The following is a 19539-nucleotide window of genomic DNA, read 5'->3' on the forward strand; positions in this document are numbered from 1 at the left end:
GTGCAACACAGGTGCTTTGTCCTTCAAACCCAACCCAGCGGTCTCAGCCACTCCAGTCAGGGGCTGCCTGGGCCTGAGAACTTTCCCAAAGCAGGCGTTTCAAGAGACCAGGTAAGGACCAGAGGGGATGCAGGAAAGACGCTGTCCCTGGGGCCCTCGGGGTCACCTCCCTACTCAGAGAAAGTTCAAGGTCAAGGGACGCACGGGTACCAGCTGCACACCCCAGTCCTGCCATGAGCTACATCCCAGAGGCAGAGCAAAAACAGACCAACTCCTGCTTTCCCCTGGAGCCCCACCCCTTCCAGGCCTGGGCCCCCTCAGAAAACCACAGCTTTGTGCTCAAGGAGGAACAAAAATACAGCAACAAAAGCAACAAGGAGCTTTTGGTTTTATGAAAAGAAAAAACAAAAAACCCAGCCCTGACATCCTGCCTCTGGAGAGCGCTGACTCCGAGGGCCCTGCCGGGAACGCCGCCCGCGGGCTGCAGGCCCAGCTCCCTGCTAACCCAGTTCCATCCGCCCCACGGCCCGAGGGGCTGCAGTGGCGGGGAAAGGAAGCAACAAGCAGGCATTGTCTGACCAGAGGAAACAGTCCAGGCCATCGAGGCTAGACATGAGGAAGAACTTACCAGCCCCCAGCAGTTGCAGACAAAACGAAAAAAGAAAAAAAAAAAGCCTGCACCAGCCAAGTTGAGCCCAGAAACACTGGGCCTCGGTTTCCTTATCCATAAAAGGGGTTCACTAGGAGGCAGAATGAGCCCTGATCTCTCTGAGTGTAAGGGTTTAGGGGTGAGTATGATGTGGGTGCTGCCTGGGGACTCCGTTTGGCCACTCTGGTTGCCTGTCTGCTACGTCACCCCTGCCACGCATAGCCTGGCCCTCCCACTCCGGGGGCCACACAGCTCCTGAGAGGCCTGGTCCAGACTCCCCTCTTCCTCCTCCGACACAGGCAGAGAGCTCCGGGGTAGCAGGAAAACCCCAGACTCCAAGTCATTCTTCAGAGGAGAAATGGCCTGCTGGGATCCAGACACTGAGGCCCCAGGCCTCCCCGCTGCACAGCTCGCAGTTGAGGCCTGGGACGGGGCAGGGACACTGTTCCTGGCTCTCCAAACGAGGGACACATCCACTCTCCCCAGCCCCTTACCCCATAGCCCAAGGAAACTGCAAGGTGAACCCCGATACGTGCAGTCAATGATCCCCACTTGACACCCCAAAAGGTGATGACCTGGCATGCAACCCCCTCCTCAACTCTCCCCCCAACCTCTGCAGCCGAAGGAGCACAGAGGGCAGGCAGCCTCTCCCAGCCCTGACCTCAAGCTCCTGGGCCATTTGCATGGAGACAAAGAAGCAGGTTTGCACCAGGCCAGGGCTGTGGGAAAATTCAGTACACAACACAAACAATCCAGGGCATAAACTCCAACCAACAGAGCGGCCTCACCCCACCCACCCAGAAGCTTCAAGAAAGAATTCGCTTAGCGGCTCTCCCACCGCTGGACACAGCACAGGCAGGGCTGTGGCCTCCACCTTGCCACAGCGACGCCTCCGTGGCTGCCTGAGAGGGGAAGTGAGCGCAGCCCATTCATTCAGCCCGGCTCGCCCAGGGCGCTGGCCGTGCACCAGGCACGTGTGCAACTGCACGTCCGTGAGGGTCACCACGCACACAGGCCGGTGGGGAGCTCTAGGCCGTGTTCCCGCCCCTGCCTCACTCCCACACCAGCCTGATGCGAGGAGAGAAGCACACAAGGGCTTTGCACTGCTTAGAGTCTGTTTCCAGATCTCAAATCTCGAGTAACACAGCCTTCTTCTCTCTTGATTGCTCCCTGCAAGATCCTAGCTCAGGCCAGAGACCATGGAGGTCCCCCTGCATGCCCAAGTCCTTGGCAAAATGCTGGGGGAGACCACCTGCCTTGCAGAGCCCTGCCCAGGGCTTGGCCTGGCACAGGGCGGGTGGCACTGCAGAGGAGGAAGCCAGGCCTGTGTTCCACTAAGTCAGGCCAGGACAGAAATCAGGGGAAGTGACATCCTGGGAACCTCAGGGCTCAGGCACCTGAATGTCACCGAAGCATAGTGCCAGAGGTAGGAAGAAAACAGGAGGGCAGCACCAGCATCCCATGTGGATGCCGTTTTGTGTCCCGGATGCTCCAGCTCTCTGCTATGGCCTGGGAGAGCAGTGGAAGATGGTCCAAGTGCTTGGGCCCCTGCACCTGCGTAGGAGACCCAGAAGAAGCTCCTGGTTCCTGGCTTCAGATTGGCCCAGCTCTAGCCAGCACTGCTCCACTTCCAATCCAGCTCCCCTGCTAATCTGTCTGGGAGAGCAGGGGAAGACGGCCCCTGCACCCACATGGGAGTCCTAGATGGAGTTCCAGGCTCCTGGCTTCATCCTGGCCCAGCCTTTGGGCCATTTGGGGAGGGAACCAGCAGATGAAAGATCTCTGTCTCTTTCTCTCTGCCTTTCAAACAAATAAAATGTCTTAAAAAAAGGAGGGGGGGGGGTATGGCAGCAAACAACTGCCCAGTGCCTGGGCACACAGCGAGTGCTCCGTGGTTCAGAGTCCAACAGGCATTGCTTGCAGGTGGCATCTAATGTGGCTCGTCCTGGAATGCCCAGGTCTGGCTTGCTGGCCCACACCAGCTGCTCAGCAGACACCCAAGGAGGTGGCACCAGGCCCCGGGCAAGGTGCAACCACAAGCAGAGTGAAAGGAGGGGAGGCCTCAGATGGCCCAAGTCTGCCCCTCACCCAGGGCCCTCCCAGGGAACAGCCCCACTGGGGCAAAGAGCAGCTGGGAATGGCAGAGCCAGGGCTGGAAAGCTGGAGGGGAAGCTTGCTTGTGGCTGATCTCCAGGACAGAGTCGGGGGAGCCTCAGCCTTTGCACGTGCGTGCGAGGCAGCAGCCAGGACGCCCCAAGCCCCAGCAGGAGCCCCCCACCCTCACTTGTTCTGGAAGAAAGGGAAGCTGGCACTTCGGCACCAGGCTGAGAAGACTGACAAGGACAAGCCTCGGAGCTTTCTCTGGCTCTGAAAGCTCACTCAGTTCTAGACTCCTGGACTCTAAGGAGCATCCCGCCCGGGCCACCCCCAGAGTCTAGCCTGAAGTGACCCAGCAGCCCAGGGGTTAACTGTGCAGGCGCCAGCCTGGGACCCCACCCCACTCCCCAACAGAGGGAGGAAGTGGCAGAGAATCAGGGCTTGTGTGAGCCCTTAAGAATTCCAAGAATGTCCCATTTCCCTTGGGGGGGTGGGAGGGGTGAGCCAGGGGGAGAGATGGGGGTTGTTAACCACAGGGGCAGCCAAGGAAGAGCCAGGACAGAGCTGTGACCCTTCCCCAACCCCAGGCAACCTGCGCAGGGACCCGGTCCTTCCAGGAGTGACACGGGCACCACTCACACGGCTTCTTAGAAACCTGTTTTCCCAGCCCCTGGCACAGGTTGGCACACGGCAGCAGCGGGAGGGCATGAGTGACTTGGCCCCAATGGGATGGGGCAGCCCCTCCCAAGGGGTTCAAGTGCCAAACCCTTTTAGACAAATTTCCAGTTTCCCTTCCTGGCTAAGCTTTGCTGGCAAACAGCCTTTTGCCTGAGAATGGAAAAACAAAAAACAGAAAGTAGGCTTAGGCCGGATCCTCAATGCAACGGAACACAGATCTTACCACCTGTTTGCAAGTGACCTGACCTTCTACAGCTCCCCAAGCAGCAGGGGCTGGCTGAGAGGGCCCCAGGGCCCTGGACCTGACACTGACATTACACTTGCTACAGTGAGGTCACCTTGACGATGGAAGGTATGGCACTGTCTGGCACCGCCCACCACGGGAGAGCCGTGTCTCGGGATGGGGTCCCCACGCCACTGCCCCCACTTTCTGCCAGGCTGCAGGTCCCAGTGCAGAAGGTCCACAGACCAAGCTAACTACACTCAGCGCGTGGGCAGAGCAGACCCTTCATGCTGGCCCTGGGCTCCAGAGCTTTCTCAAAGGGGCCAAGGAAGAAGGGGCCCTCAAAGCCAAGGAAGTGTCCAGGAGGGAGGACAACACCCCCCATTCTAGACCCAGAGACAGGGTTGGTTGCTTATTTTTGGTAGACCTCACTGGGTGGTCTCTCGGTAGCAGAGGGCAGTGGAAGAGAACACACTTGCTTTACTGCCACATGACCTTACGTAAGTCCTCCCTCTTCCCCCAAGCCTCAGTTTCTTCATCTGGAAAATGGGGCTAACAACAGCCCTTAAGGACAAAATGGGATTCATATGTAGGGAGTCGGGGGAAGAGGTGCTGAGCAAGGTCACCTTGTGGTTATCAGAAGGGGCCCACCCAGCCCCCACCCAGGGCAGCACTCACGCGTTGCAGTAGGGCTTCTTCTCATAGCCCTTGTAGTTCTTCATGTTCAAAGTCATCTTGCACGTCTCGCAATGGAAGCATGCTTTATGCCAGAACTGGGGACCGAGAGAGAGGGAGGACACTGTCAGAGACCAGGACTTCAGGGAGCGGGGCTCAGGCCCTAGGGAGGCTCGCTCAGGAGGCCTCCACCCTGGGGGCAGCCTTAGGTCCCCAGCTGTGGTGCGGGAGAATATGGCAAGGCCCAAGGGAGCTGGGGGCATTTCAGGTCACAGGTTCCGGCCCCTCCCACCCCAGCATGAGAGCTGTCAGGCGGAGAGGAGCTGGGCAGGGAGCGCCCAGTTACAGAGGTGGCAGCTGCCCCCTGAGGGTCAGTTCCCTGAACCCCTCCAACGCCCCAGGCCCCAGGACTGGAGAGACAAAGCAGCCCCAGGGTTGCTAAGCAGCAGCTGTGAACACCAAGGGGGTGCTCCTTGGCTCCCCCCACAAGCCCAGAACCCAGGCAGTCCCAGCTCCCTCAAACACAGGAGCCCCCAAGGGCACCCTGGTGATGCTCCAGCCCATGTGCCTCCACTTTCCATGGGAGCCCTGACCTCCCAACCACCAGAGTTGGGTGGGTGGTCCAGGCTGGGAAAGCACAACACACACCCTTTCCACCCTCCCCTGGGCTCCCACCAGGGTTCTGAGAGCTTTGCAACAAAGCCTGGGAGATGGACCCCCATGGGCTGTGTGACCCTGGGCAGGCCCTGGCCCTCAGAGCCCGTCTCCTTGTCTGCAGGACGCAGTCTCCCAGCCATCCCTCCTGGGTGGGGGAGCGATGGAGCAGCAATCACTTAGCAGGTGCCAGGCACGGCAGGTGTTGACCCCGGCCAGGAACAGCAGCTCACACTGGGGGCTGCGTGTGCCAGGGTACGGGTGCAGCTTCACAGTGCCCGACCATAGCACCAGGCATATGTGCGAGAACGAGGGACAGGTTAAGACTCCACAAAGCCCAGGGACCTGGAACTCAGCCGCCAACTAACTGGCAGAGGAGAGGTGACGAAGGCAGGACAGGCCGTACCATATGGTGTCCCCATCAGAAGCCCATGCCAGTGAGGTAATAAAGCGGCCCCAGGCAGCCCAGGAGAAAGACCCAGGGTCAGCCCCACCCAGGGGCCCTGCTGCTGGAACCCAGGCCTCCTGGTGTCACGGTCTCACTTCCCAGCAGTCTAGGGGGATACCCCTGACCCCCAAAGGAAGAGGTCAGAGGTCAGGCAAGGACCCAGGAAGCTGTCAGAGGTGTCAGGTTCTTGGCCAGCTTGGTCAAGGAATTCCCCCAGAGTGGCATTTTTCAAAATGCATTTCCTCAACCAAGAGCTATTTTCCAAGGGGCTGGGATCCAACCTCTCCCACGATGGCCCACCTTAACCAAATGCCACCAGGGCCACAGCCTTCGAACAGCCAGGAGACCCAAAGGAAACACCAAATGGTGGAATATTAAACAAACTGATGAGAACCACCGCCACCCCCAGGAGTGGGGGAGGCCAGCTGTTAGTCCTGCCCCGCCCCAACCTGGACCCACCCCAGAGCCCCAGCCCCTCTCCCCCTTCACAAAGCAGCCGCCACAGCCCTCCAAGGGCATAACCCCCACACATACAGCTCAAACAGGGCACTTCCTAAGGCCCCCCAAGTGACAGCTGACTCCCTCTGCCGGTGGCGGGGAGGCTCTGGCAGAGCGCCCCAGCCGTGTCACCACCCAGTCTGTGGGCCTCTGCCTGCTCAGCTGCAGAGGCCCCTGCCTGGGCCCCCGCCTCCCCCAAGCCCACAGGGGCCTGCCAGGAAAAACATTCCCCGGAATCCAGACCGTGACCCACTTTCTCACACACACACTCACGCACGACGTGTGCACACACACGACGCACGGCGTCCCAGGCCCAGGCTGCCTCCTGATCCGCTGGGGGGAGATGGGGGGAGAGACACAGTCACCCTTACCCCAGCCTGCAGCCGAGGCCGGCGGACAAGGGGCGCCAAGTGCCCCGACCAGGCTTGGGGTGCAGGACTAACACCAGGTCCAGGGGTTCCACAAGAACCTCCCGGGCTGCCATTGGAGGAACGGAGCCCTCCTCCAGTGGCTGGAGCTCTTCCCAGCCCAGCCCCAGGGACCTCGTGCTCTCAGCCAGGAAGCACAGTCACTCTTCCCTCACAGGAGGATCAGGGGCAGCGAAGTGGAAACAAGAACTAACTGATGACCCCCATGTCCACATCTGTAAAGTAGAACTTAAACCACGGGCTGGGGAGGGGCAGGGCGGGGCAGCAAAGGCAGCACCTAGAATAACACCCAGCATGGTGTCACTCTCCTCCCCTCTCTCCAGGGGGCCCAGAGGGTCAGGAGAATCCAGCAGCTGCGGCCAGCGCGTCCTCTCTGGGGAGGCAGAAATCAACAACCCCTGCGAGCCAAGGCTGGGCAGCGCACCAGGACCCCAGGATGAAAGGAGCCCTGTCCTGTCTCAGCCACGTCTGGGAAGAGGTGGCGACAGCCCCCCAGTGACCATGGAGGCCAGGGAGATTCCAGCAGGCACTCCCAGGCCTCAGGCCAAGGCACCTGCCGCTCACAACTCTAACCCCTCCCTCCTGTGGCTGCCGGGGCACCCAGGGCTTCCCCGGCTCACAGAAACCAGCCAGAGCCCGGGCTGCAGGGCTCCCCAAACCTGCTGAGACCCACGTGAGAGCAAGGCTAACGCAGGCTGGTAGGGGCAGAAGCCCTGCAAGGATGCCCCTCTGCTGGCTTGGGCTTGGGCCAGCTCCCGTTCCTCGTGGGCTCTGAATCTGGGCGGGGGTGGAGGGGATATGGTGAGCGTTGGGTCACCGCACCTATAGCCTGGCACCTATAGCCTGGCACCTTGCCCTCTGCATCTGGATTGCCTGGGGTGGCCATGACTCAGAGCTGGAGTATGAGACCTTCCCTTCCCTTCCTGCTGCCTGGGGTCATAGTTTCCCTGCCACCCCTGGCCCCACCCTGGCCGGTTCACCAGCCTAGCTGTGTGGGCCTCCTGGGTCACACTGGCTTAGAGGCACAAACCTCCAGGGCGCCAGTAGTATTTCCAGGGCTCCAGCTTCCCCACCCACCAAGATGCCAGAGCCTGGGGCATTCCTCCAGACAGGGTCCCAAAGGGGTTGGGCCCCCACTCTGGCACTAATAAAACAGTATAAATCAAAGTCTTTTTTTTTTTTTTTTTTTTTTTTTTTGCAAAACACAGCAGCAGAAGAGCTGAGCAGAAAGAACTTTGGACGCAAATTCCAGCTGAGGGAGGAACACGCCCTGCCATCTCTCTGACCTCTGTGAACAGGGCTATTCACTCACAGGTACCATCCCACCTGCCGCTGGAGGCTGCTGGGAAACCCATGCCTGGCACCCTGAGTGTGAATGGAAGGCACACGCTGACCGCGTGGCACTCAAACCTGCAGCCAGAGAACCGGCAGCAACAGGGCAGGGGCTTTGCTCCTTGGAAGGGAGAAGGACCCTGGGGCAAGCGGGAGCCCAGAGGTCCTCCTAATGGGGGATTCCAGGGGACGTGTCAGCAGACCAACCCTCTGCTCATCCTCCCGTCTCCACCTGCTTTCTGAAGCCCGGGAAGCGAGCCAAGGGGGACCGATGTGGCCGATCGTCACAAGGCCAGTCCCCAGATAGGAAGTAGGTGCTCAACAAATATTTGTTGAATGAATGAGCGAATGAGGTCACCCCGATTCGCACCCCCCACCCCCACTCCGGCTCTATTCCCAGAAGTCCTCTGGAAAGGCAAACCTCGACCTCCTTCCTCAAATACCCTCAGCAGCAACACACAGAGCGCAGGGCACACTGAGCCCTGGGGGCTGGGGGCAGGGTGCCTGCAGGCGTGGCATAGCTTTCACCCACCTATGCCCCTGGGAGAAAAGGCTCAGGGAGGGGAAAAGGCTTAGTACCATGGACACAGCTTGTGCTCTGGCCACACTGTGGCTAACCCGTGAGTCTGCTTTGACTCTTGTCGTACATGGGAAGCCTTGGGAAGCTGGTCGGCATTTGCCCGGTCCCAGGTGCCAGCCCAGCATCCCCGGGCTCTGGCTCCACATCCCGGGTTCCTATCCTTACTACCTGGATGGGGTTGGGAGGCAAAGGTGTGACCCCTGGATATTCCGGGTCACCTGCTCAGTGAAGGGAGGTGAGGCCTCTCCAGGCCACTTCCTGCCTGGAAGAATCTCCAGGTCCCCCTGAGCAGGGCACCGCCCCCTCCCCCCCCAATGAACACCGACTTCCAGACAGGAAGAGAGAATAACAGGGAGGGCACCTTGCAGGTGCAGGACCCCACCCCCCTCCCCCAGGATACAGAATTCACCCAAGGTCTCCCTACTATAGGGGAAGTTGGTGTGGGCTGGAGACAGCATACAGAAAGGTAGGCGGGGCACAGCTGAGACCACACCCCTTGCAGACACTCCGGTAGGCACTTTAATGCACAGTGCTCCTTCCACCCCAAAGAAATGCCATCACCGCACCCATCCGCCAGATGGTGACTACTGGGGGGCAAGCCCTTCATCGAGCTGACGGGAGCAGGCCTGGAACCAGGACCAGGTCTCCCAACCCCAAGAGCTAAGCGATCCCTGCATTATCTCTTGCTTCGGACTTACACCGGCCAAAGCACCCACTGCCTCTTCCCAGTTCACGACCCAGGGGAAGTGGAGCATGGGAAACTCAGGATGCAGAGGCCAAACTCCTACCACCAGGGAAAGCCAAAAACCCAGTGTGCGCAGGCAGAGGAGTCCTTACGGGGAGACAGCGCCTTCCTCTGGGGGCTCCACACTCAGGTCTTGGCCTCTAGAAGCTGGCATGATCAGCACCTCACCTATGCCCACGGCAGTCACCTCGTCTCCTCCTGCCCAGCCCAGCCCCAGAAGGACAAACAGCAGGACCCCTATGCCCACTCCCCACAGGAGCAAGTTCAACTGTTTCAGAACCTGCACCTCCTTCCTCACCCTGACTCAGAGGCCAAAAGTCCCTGGGGAAAGCGAAACTCCCAAAGGGGGAGGGGAGGTGGGACACCAAGTATCCCAGGAACTATCATTTCCCAAGCAAAGCCTGGCTCCCAGTGGGCAACAAACTTGCCCGGGGGCCTCTGCACACGTGTGTGTGTGTGCACACACACACACCTTCCATCCGAAGGCCCCACCCCTGCCAGCTAGACCAAGAGGAGAAAATGTCTGGACCCGCGGCCGGCTTGGGGTAGTGGGTGCAAGGCAGGGGGAGGAGGGGGCGAGCACAGAGGCCTCCCCTCCAGACGGGGGAGGGGATGCAGACCACGTCTGCCTTAGGGAGGTTACCAGAGCACCGGATCTCACCCCAAACTGTGCTGGAAACACCCAGTTCTGCTCTATGCCGCCCCCCAAGTATAATGGCAACCAGATGAACGGTCCAACACGGGCGGGTGGGCGTGTAAGGGTCCCTAGGGGACAGTGAATTCTAAAAGGCCACCCTCCCCTCCCCCCAAACACCTCTCCCTTTCCTCGGCTTCCCCAGAACTCAGCCAACCCCACCCTGCGATGGAGAAATCCGCTTTGAAAAGTTCGCTCTTTGTTCTGCAAGCCGGTCTCCAGGCCCAGCACAATTTCGGATCTCTGCGAAGCAACCCCCCACCCCACCCCCGCCCACCCGGCCCGGGCCCCGGCCCCAGACGCCGCCCGGCTCCGGCTGGGCCGCCCAGCCCGGGGAGTTGCCTTTGAATTTGAGATGGGGGTTGGGAAGCCGGGGAGGACGTCTGCTGGTCCCCGAACCGCTGAACCACTAAGGGGGTGCAGTGGAGGGGGGGCTGAGGGGGGGGGGCTGCAGTGCGGCTCGGTCCTTACGTGGAGCCCCCTCCACCAGACGCTAGCCGTTGGCCCCCGCCCCCACCCCACCCCCACCCCCAGGCTCCCGGCCAGGAAGCCCCGCAGGCGGCGGCGGCCGGAGCGAGCAGCGGGCTCCGCGGGGCCCCCGGGCTCTGCCCCGCCCCCTCCCCCGCGCCCGCGCTTCCGCCTACTTGGCGCTCGGCGCGGCGGGGAGAGGGAGCGGCCGTCTGCCTCGCACTCCTTTGGCCCTAGGGGGCGGGGCTGCACCCCGCATCTTGCCCCCAACGCGCACCCCAGGGCCTGGGGACCCCGCTTCTCAGCGTCCGCCCGAGCCCGGCACGCAGAGCCCACCCTTTGCCAGTAGCCCGCCACGCGTGGATCCCCTGGTTTGCAGACTGGGGTCTGTCCGCACGCCCGAGGACACTGCCTGCCCTCGCTTGCCCTGCCCCGAGACCGCGGGGATGAGGCGGCGAAGACCCGGCCCCTCTCTGCGCCCCCGACCCCGCAGCCCAGCTCGCGGACCCGGGCTCACCTTGTCCAGACAGTTCACCTTCTCCGTGGGGTACACGATCTTGCCGCACCGGGCGCAGTTGGGGTTCATGGCTCCGACGCAGGCGGGGCGGGGACGCCCAGACTCGCGCGCGTCCTCTTTCCCCCCGCGAGCAGGCAGGAGGCGGCCGCGGCTGCCACTGCACGGGCGCGGCGGCGGCGGCGGCTGGAGCCGGGAACTGGCCTCCGCCTCCGCCCTCCTTCCCCTAATAAACACGGCGGGGAGGAGGGGCCGCGCCGGGGCGGGGACGCGCCGCGGGCGCGGGCAGGGGCGCGCGCGGCCCAGGCGCGCTCCGCGGGCGACGTGGGGCGACGTGGGGCCGCGCGGGGGGCGGTTCCGGGTCGGGCTGGGGGGCCGGGGGTGCCCGCGCCCCGCCGTGTGCCCGCGGACCTTGTCTCTCGCCGGGAGCCCTCGGAGCGCAGAGGGTGGCGCCGGGCCGGGCAGGGGCTCCTCCCGGGGAACCGGGCTGCGGGAGGCGGGCAAACCCCGCGCACCCGTCGAGGGTGGGGTTGGAGCCCTCCTGGACGCCCGAGCAGATCTGCCTGTTTCGGGCACTTTTTCTCCGGGTCCGTGCCAGGCGCAAAGCTGGGGGCCGAACGGGAGCCCCCAGCCCGCCCTCCGGGGAGCACCCTTCCCGCCCACATCCTCTCCCACGTTTGCCGGGCGGACCGGCCCACCTCCCGGACTCAGCGCCTCGGAGCCGGGCAGGTCTTCCTTCCCCAGGGCTCCAGGGATACAGGCAGCTTCTGCCTGCTCATTCCCTACTCGGCCAAGTGTAACGGCTACAGAGGTCTCCCAGCACCCAAAAGATCCGCCTCCAGAGTTGGGGCCGGCGTGGGGGTATAGCTCAGTGGTAGAGCATTTGACTGCAGATCAAAGAGGTCCCTGGTTCAAATCCGGGTGCCCCCTCGGTGGCTTTTCCATCCCCAGCTAGGGTTTGGTCCATTTTTCATTCTTGACACATTATTACCGTGTTGGATCCTGTGTTAAAAGGAAGCAAAACGGAGAAAAGGCCCCTTCCTCCTTTTCCAACCCACGCTTGGAGCTTTCGGTTTTGCTTTGTGCGCAGGGCAGGGGGAGAGGTGGGTACTCGCACAACCACGATCAAGTACAAAAGCTGCGCGTCCCCACTGCTGGCGCCGCGGTGTCGCGGTCTCTGCGGCCGCCAGCCTCCGACGTGCCAGGCAGCTCGAGGTGCCGGAATCTGGGGACAGGACGATGGCTGCGAGCCGGCGTCGGCCTCCGATGGGGGGTGGCGGATCCAGAGAAGGAAACCCGCAGACACGAGCCTCCAACTTCAACTTTCTATATTGCCAGGGACGCGGGCGCGCTCTCGCTCCTCGACACACGGCGGAGTGAAAGCGAGCAGAGGAGGGTGACATAGCCAGGGCACACCCTGGCACTCTCTCAATGTGCAGAAACAGAATCATGCCCTACTATACGCGAAGGCAATGGTTCTCAGACTTCAGGGTGCATCACAACGGCGGGTTAAATCAAACACCCCCAGCTTCCGGTTCTGCAGGCCTGCTGGAGGGCGAGAATTTGCATTTCTAACAAGTCCCCCCCCCACACACACACACACATTGAGAATTTCTAGACTAATAATCAAAGGACTTCAAATTTCATAACCTAAAGGGGACAAAAATCGGCTGACTGCGTGGCTCACAGTGTCAGTCGCTGGGCCGGAGGAAGCCAGTGTGAAGGAAGAAGCAAAGGCATCCCCGTCCCTCTAGACTTTGCCCAAAAAAAGGAAAAATGAAGGCAAAAGGGAGAGGCATTCTGCTCGGGTCAGGGGGCAGCTGCGATATTTTAAACCCGGAATCTGATTGTGTCATTTCCCTCCTGGGAATACTGCGGCTCATTTTTCCCCATCTGGGGGCTGGACAGGGAGATGCCGCAGAGCTGCCATGAAAAGGCCAGATTCCACAAATAACCAACTTCTCTCCTTCCTGGACACCAGGCCTGGAGCTTACCACCAAAGTCCTGCCCTTGAACTAAGCCTTTTAGCCTTGCTCTCTTTGCCTGTTAAACTTCCTGCATATATAACCCTCCCAAACAATCCCCTAGTCTTTCAAGTCGAGGAATGAAGTAGGTTAAAAAAAAAAAAAAAAACCTCAAACCTTGCTCAGCCTTTTTTGCCCAAAGCCAAAGTAGAATTAATATTGAGCCAGTGGGTCCCCAACAGTCTTGGGTACAGGAGGAGTTCTGTGTTTGCAGGGGAAATACATGAGCCAGAGCAGCCAAAGAGGAAATTATAAGGGGCGTTTTGGGGTTCAGAATTTACTATTGAAGTTATTCTGGGCTATCAGCTTTCTCTGAAAAAAACGTGGAGGACAGGAAGGGGGCACCCGGATTTGAACCGGGGACCTCTTGATCTGCAGTCAAATGCTCTACCACTGAGCTATACCCCCTCTGCTGGCAGTCCCGCGGTAAATGCTTTTCCTACGGGTTGGAAATTTTTCACACTAAAAAATTGTCCAAAAAATATTTTTACTGGGTGATACTGGACTTTGCCACCAAGGAGGCATGAATTAAAAGACCAACTAAAAACATAGCAACATGCGAATTCAGGTATTCATTTCTCCTCTAACAAACCAGAACATAACCTCTTGCAAACCTGGATAGGGAATCTTTCCCTCAAGTGACTCCCAGCACAAGACAACAGCTAAAGAGACACCTCCCGTGAGAGCCCCCCCCCCAGTTGGTGCTGGGGTGGGTGATCCCCCTCTCCCGGGAGCAGACTAGGAAAACAGCACGCAAATGAATGTCCAGGAGTGATGAGGGAAATCATTCCAATTAAAAATAAGATGTGTTAGGGAAATACTAGGGGAAATTTCATACTAGCCAGTGAAGGACATAAAGGAGGCAGGGGCCCCAGGCAGAAGAAGTGGCTTTGGCAAAGAGTTTATGGCCAGGGTGGGTGGAGGAAGGAGGGCCAGAACCAGACTACTCAACAGAGCTGAAGAAGTAGCCAGGGTTTGGTGGCCAAGGTGTAGAGCCTGGATTTTATTTAAAAAAAAAAAAAAAGAAGAAGAAGAAGAAGAAGAAGAAGAAGAAGAAGAAGAAGAAGAAGAAGAAGCAGCAGCAGCAGCAGCAGCAGCCCCTGGGTAGTTACAAGCAGTGGGATCTGAAATCGTCACCCAGTCTGCTGTGGCAGAGATCTATAGGGAGTCAAGAGTGCAGTTGGAGAATATATACCCGTCCCATTCATCCTTAAAAAAGAAGAACGCCTGTAATATGCAAAAGCCTGGGTGACCCTTGAAGACGTGATGCTAAGTGAAATAAGTCAGTCACAGAAGGCCAAATATGCATCATTCCACATACACCCCTGTGAGCGATCTAACATGGTCACACCCTCAGAAACACGGAGTAGAGCAAGTAGGCTACTGGGGACTGTGGGGAGGAAACGCTCGTATCAAGTGTTCTCATTATATCCAAAAGATAAGCAAAGGGGCACAGGGGACGTTGTGGTGCAGTGGGTTAAACGGCTGCTTGGGACGCCTGCATTCCATAGCAGAGTGCCACTCCGCTTGTGATCCAGCTTCCATACTGATGCATATCCCAGGAGGCAGCAGGTGATGGCTCAGTTGCTTGGGTTCCTGTCACTCTGTGGGAGACCAAGATGGAGTTCCTGGTTCCTAGCTTCATTCTGGCCCAGCATGTTACAGGTATTTGGAGAGTGAACCAGCAGCTGGAAGATACTCTCCCTCTCTCCCTCTCCCCACTTCAAACAAAAGCTTTAAAAAATAAAAAATACAGAGGGACCAGTTAGAAAGCTCTTGCGATTGTGTGGGTGAGAGGTGATGGTGATGTCTTAGACTACAGTGGTGTAGTAGTGTCTTATTGCTGCCTTAACAAGTTATTATAATTCATTTGCTTAAAACAGATTGTTGTACGATTCTGGAGGTAAGAATTGTAAAATCAGTTTCACTGGACTGAGAACAGGCGATGGCATGCCGGCAATCCCTCTAGGGGCCTTAGGGGAGAGTCCTCTCACGTGAGTTTTTCACTATCTGATGGCTGCTCCATTCTTCCGATCAAAACCCGTTCTTCAACCTTCCATGCCAGTGGCACAGCCTCTCTCCTGACCTCTACTTCCATCCCATCATATTCTATGCCTCTGCTCCTTCTGCTTCCCTCTTCCAAGGACCCCTGTAATCGCACTGAGCTCACCTGGATAATCTGGGATAATCTCCCCATCTCAAGATCTTTAACCTAATCACATCTGCAAAGTCCTTTTCCTCTTGTAAGGGCAGAGACACGCACGTGGATTCACAAGGGGCTTGGGAGGTGGACTTATCTGGAAGCTCGCTATCACGCCACCCCTGGGGCTGCGGCGTCTAGCTTGACCATGGCTGGGCAGCCACAGCATGTGCTGTTGGTTGGATGGTTTGGGGAAGAAACCAGAAAGAGAAGAACCAAGAATGACTCTCCTTATTTTCCTACCATCTTTATGGTGGTGCAGTTATTTCACACACACACACACACACACACACAAAGGGGAAGTTTATTTTTAAAAAATCAAGAATTTTTTTTTTAAACTCCTACACAGAAAATTATAGAGTGTGGCCTCCTGTGCTTGTGGACTTTATGTCCTAGTACCAAGGCCACCGCGTTGAGTGTGAGATGCCCAATAGGCCATTAGGAGAAGATGTTGATGGTGCAGGTGGAGATCCAGTTAATTCCGGAGTTCAGAGGATGGATCCAGCCTGGAAATATAATTTGGGGAGCTCAAAAGTGTGCTGGATTTGGCTCAAGCTGGCTTGTGAGAACCAATGATTCCATTTCAAGGATATGTTTCAGCCAGTTGACTTCACTTTGATGTTTCACAGTCAGCAGGTGGGTGTATTTGCACTATGGAAATTGGCAAATGGTATTGGGGAAAAAAAAAAAAAAACCTCCCCCAAAGCGGATCGTTAACCATTTGTGAACACAACACTGTAACGGAGTGATTCTGTTTTCTCCAAAAAAAGAAGCAAGCGCTTGAGTTGGGAGAGTGAGGAGGCGAGATAAAATGGGGAAGAACTGAGACAGGAGAAATGTCTGAGAGTCAGTTTGGAGAGGGAGAAAATGGGCAGGGGTGTAGGAATCCAAGGCAGAAACCCACTTGCACCTGGTGGAGTGCCACAAACGTGCACGTTTTTCTCCAACAACATTCAGCTGCCTGTGTGCAGCCTGGGAGGAATCCCACAGTTGCACTGAGTTAGGCTGCAGCTTGGCTGGCAAATATTTTAGGCAATATAAAAAGTAATGTGACATGATCCCTGCCCTCAGGGAACCTACGGTCTGGTTGGAGAAATAAGATATATATTCCAAAGGGAAAAATAACTGACAGTCGAGCAACGAAATGCAGAGTCACAGAGGTGCTGAGACAGGTCGTTGATGAAATGAACTCAGATTTTCTTTAAAAACAAGAACTGGGCAGGTGATCACAGCCAAAAGAAGGGTTTTCCTTGTCCAGGGGAAACCTGCTGACAATTGAAAGAGCTGGAGAGAGAAAGTGATGAGGACGAAGGAGAGAACGGAGATGATGGGGGCTCTTGTGGCCCGGATCACCCAGGGAGACAGGGATAGCAGTCTTGCGCACAAAGCAGCAGGCTATGGATTCCGTGCAGTTCAGGTTGCAGGCAGGGGAGATGGAAAGGGGGCCCACGGGATTGTTGAGCCTGGGTCAGAGTGGACTTCTCCCTCCTCTCCCAACGTTTTGGTCTAGATTGATTCTGTAATCTTTGGTTTGTCAGTATTACTACAGAAAATTTGAAGCCTTTTATCATGGATAACTATTGTTAATCACTGGACACAATGGATGGTGAGTCTACATTTAAGCTGTAATCTCGCTTTTTCCCAGCAGAGGGGGTATAGCTCAGGGGTAGAGCATTTGACTGCAGATCAAGAGGTCCCCGGTTCAAATCCGGGTGCCCCCTTGTATACTCACTTTTAAAATAGTAAGTAGAAGGGAATCAAGGATGCTTCTACATCTTGAGAAAAGTCACAAAGGAAACCCAGAAAGTTACAACGTAGTCCCTACAACACTTGGATCCCTTTGGACCAGTAGTGAGTTTCTGAAAGAAACCCTTTCGGCTGCCAATTCTCACATTGTTCTACAGATAAGATGGAGGAAACTCCCCCAAACTAGCTATTTCTCATTCATTGTGCCGGATTTCACAGGGATGTCCAAAAAGATGTAAAGCAAAGTCACAATTATTTTTTAATAAAATAATTATTCAAAAAGCAGAGCAACAAAGAGAAGGAGAGACAGATCTTCCATCTGCTGATTCATTCCCCAGTGGCTGCAACATTCAAGCCTGGTCCAGGCTGAAGCCAAGAGCCAGGAACTCCATCTCACGCTTGCCTTTCCAGGCACATTAGCAAGGAGCTGGATCAGAAGCAGAGCGGCTGGGAATCGGAGTGCCACTCCAATATGGGATACCAATGTTGCAAAGGCATCTTAACCTGCTGTGCCACAACGCTGCCTCTCTCCTCTGATATCCTGCCCAGGTTCACTTTTAAATCTTTTTTTTTTTTCCATTTTATTTTAAAGGCAGCCAGAGACAGGTCTTCCATCTGCTGATTCAGGTGCCCATGACAGCCAGGGGAAGCCAGGAGCTGGGACCTCAATCCTGGTCTCCCATGTGAGTGGCAGGACCCAAGTGCTTGAGCCATTGCCTACTGGCTGCTGCAGTGCCCATTAGCAGGAAGCTAGAATCGGAAGTGGAGCCAGGATTAGAACCCAGGCGCTCCGAGATGGGGTGTCCCAAGTGGCATCATAGCCGTTGTGCAAACACCTGGCATTAAACTGTTTTTGTTTGGAAAAAGTTATTTTTTCACTTAAATTTTGTTTTAACTGATAATGGCAGTATTACTGTTGTCTCACATTAGTAACTATTTAAACATTTCTCAAATTTAATTTTGAATCTGACAAATGTCTATAGACATAACCTATATAACCAACAATTCTTTGAGATCCTCAATAACTTAATAAGGAGATCTAAGATGAAAATATTTGAGAACCACTGCTCCAGGTAAAGAGGCAGCACCAAGGTAAGAAGGCCGTGGTTGTGAGATATCACATGGAAGAGACGGCGCCTGACACGTTTGGAACACGTGGCGGATAAGGCAGGAGACAGTGCAGCTCAAAGATGTGTCCAGGAATCCTCAGCAGTCTGGTGCTGCTGGGCATGAAGTGCAGGGGCCAAGGTGGTGGGAGAGGAAGCCAGGGCAGAAACGGCCATTTTGGGAAGCAACTGTAAAGTTCTGTTGAGGATCGGGGGCTTCCTTTGATGAGCACTAGAGGACCACCACAAGGGTTTTCCCAATGGTAGGCTATGGCCCAATCATTTACAGACTGTTGCAATAACCTTGGACCAAGGGCAAATCTTTGCAGCATGGAGAGAAGTTCAGGAAGTAGAGGCAAGTTGGTAGATCTGGAAACTAGATGTGGGAGCCCGGGAGAAGAGGATTAGTTTTCTTCCTGTTTCCAGGTTGAGCCACTGGTAGGAGCACCAACCAAGAAAACTGCTGCTTCTATAGTCTTCCCTGTTGTTGCTGTTTATTTTTTTAATATTTATTTGATAAGGAAGAGTTAGAGAGAGAGAGAGAGAGAGAGAGAGAATCTTCCATCTATTGATTCACTCTCCAAATGGCCACAGTGGCCAAGCCTGAAACCAGAAGCTTCATTCAGGTCTCCTATGTGCATGCAGGGGCCCAAGGACTTGGGCCATCTTCTACTGCTTTCCCAGGCCACAGCAGAGAGCTGGATCGGAACTGGAGCAGCTGGGGACTCAAACCAGCGCCCACATAGGATGCCGGCACTGCCGGTGGCAGCTTTACCTGCTATGCCCCCACAATTATTTTTCGTATCCTTTGTTTAGCATCTAATATCTGCCTCCATCTGCATCTCAGCAAAATGCAAACTCCATAAGGACAAGAATGTTGATCTGCTTTGTTCTCTGACGTCACCCCACGTATGCCCAAGACAGGATTTCTTATAAAGGGGCCTGTGACACACTTACTGCCATCCCAAATGAGCTCTGAACTCCACTTCCAATCCAGCTTCCTGCAAGTGCAACAGAAGATGCACTTGGGAAAGCAACAGAAGATGCCCCAGTGCTTGGCTCATTGCCATACACGTGGGAGACCCAGATGGAGTTCCAGGCTCCTGGCTTCAGCCCTCACTAACATTCGTGAAGTGAACCAGCGGATGGAAGATCTCTGGCTCTCCTCCTCTCTAAAAAAGGGGGTTCAACCTTGTGGCATCCCATATCTACTTCAGCTGCAGTCCCAGCTGCTCCACTTCCAAGCCAGCTCCCTGCTAAAAGCTTTTCCCTGGGAAAAACAGCGGAAGATGGCCCTTGTACTTGGGATTCTGCTCCAACGTTAGGAGGCCAGAAGCTCCCGGCTCCTGCCTGGCCCTGGCCCTGGCCCAACCTCAGCCTTTGCAGCCATTTGGGGAATGAACCAGCGGAGGAATGATCCCTCTCAGTCTCTCCCTCTCTTAACTCTGCCTTTCAAATAAAATAAAATAAATTTTTTTTTGGGAAAAGAATCTGGCATAGGAGCTGGCAGTGTGGCATAGCAGGTAAAGCCGCCGCCTGCAGTGCCAGCATCCCATATGGACACTGGTTCGAGTCCTGGCTGCTCCAATTCTGATCCAGCTCTCTGCTATGGTCTGGGAAAGCAGCAGAAGATGGCCCAAGTCCTTGGGAGACCCGGAAGCTCCTGGCTCCAGGTCGGTGCAGCTCCAGCGGTCGCAGCCATTTGGGGAGTCAACCAGTGCATGGGAGACTCTCTCTCTTCTTCTGAAATAAAAAGAATCTGCCATAAAGTAGGCGCTCA

At 56.5% G+C, this 19539-nt stretch overlaps 1 protein-coding gene and 3 non-coding genes across 4 annotated transcripts in view; 2 read left to right on the forward strand and 2 right to left on the reverse strand.

Annotated features, from left to right (window-relative positions):
* The window catches only part of LASP1 (LIM and SH3 protein 1), a 39948-nt gene extending 29091 nt beyond the window's left edge, over positions 1-10857 (reverse strand). The window contains exons 1-2 of the mRNA XM_062175473.1: positions 10687-10857; positions 4326-4420 (exon numbers count right to left, since the gene is read on the reverse strand). Of these exons, the coding sequence (XP_062031457.1) occupies positions 4326-4420; positions 10687-10755 (164 nt within the window). The 5' untranslated portion in view covers positions 10756-10857. The remainder of the gene's footprint in view (positions 1-4325; positions 4421-10686) is intronic.
* A 683-nt stretch (positions 10858-11540) lies between these two features.
* TRNAC-GCA (transfer RNA cysteine (anticodon GCA)) lies at positions 11541-11613 on the forward strand. The gene has a single exon. It is a non-coding gene; the product is annotated as a tRNA-Cys (tRNA).
* A 1430-nt stretch (positions 11614-13043) lies between these two features.
* On the reverse strand, positions 13044-13115 carry TRNAC-GCA (transfer RNA cysteine (anticodon GCA)). Its single transcript has one exon. It is a non-coding gene; the product is annotated as a tRNA-Cys (tRNA).
* Positions 13116-16556: 3441 nt separating this feature from the next.
* TRNAC-GCA (transfer RNA cysteine (anticodon GCA)) lies at positions 16557-16628 on the forward strand. Its single transcript has one exon. It is a non-coding gene; the product is annotated as a tRNA-Cys (tRNA).
* The last annotated feature ends 2911 nt before the right edge of the window (positions 16629-19539 follow it).

This window comes from Lepus europaeus, chromosome 18 (genome assembly GCF_033115175.1).
Source record: "Lepus europaeus isolate LE1 chromosome 18, mLepTim1.pri, whole genome shotgun sequence".
Lineage (NCBI taxonomy): Eukaryota > Metazoa > Chordata > Mammalia > Lagomorpha > Leporidae > Lepus > Lepus europaeus.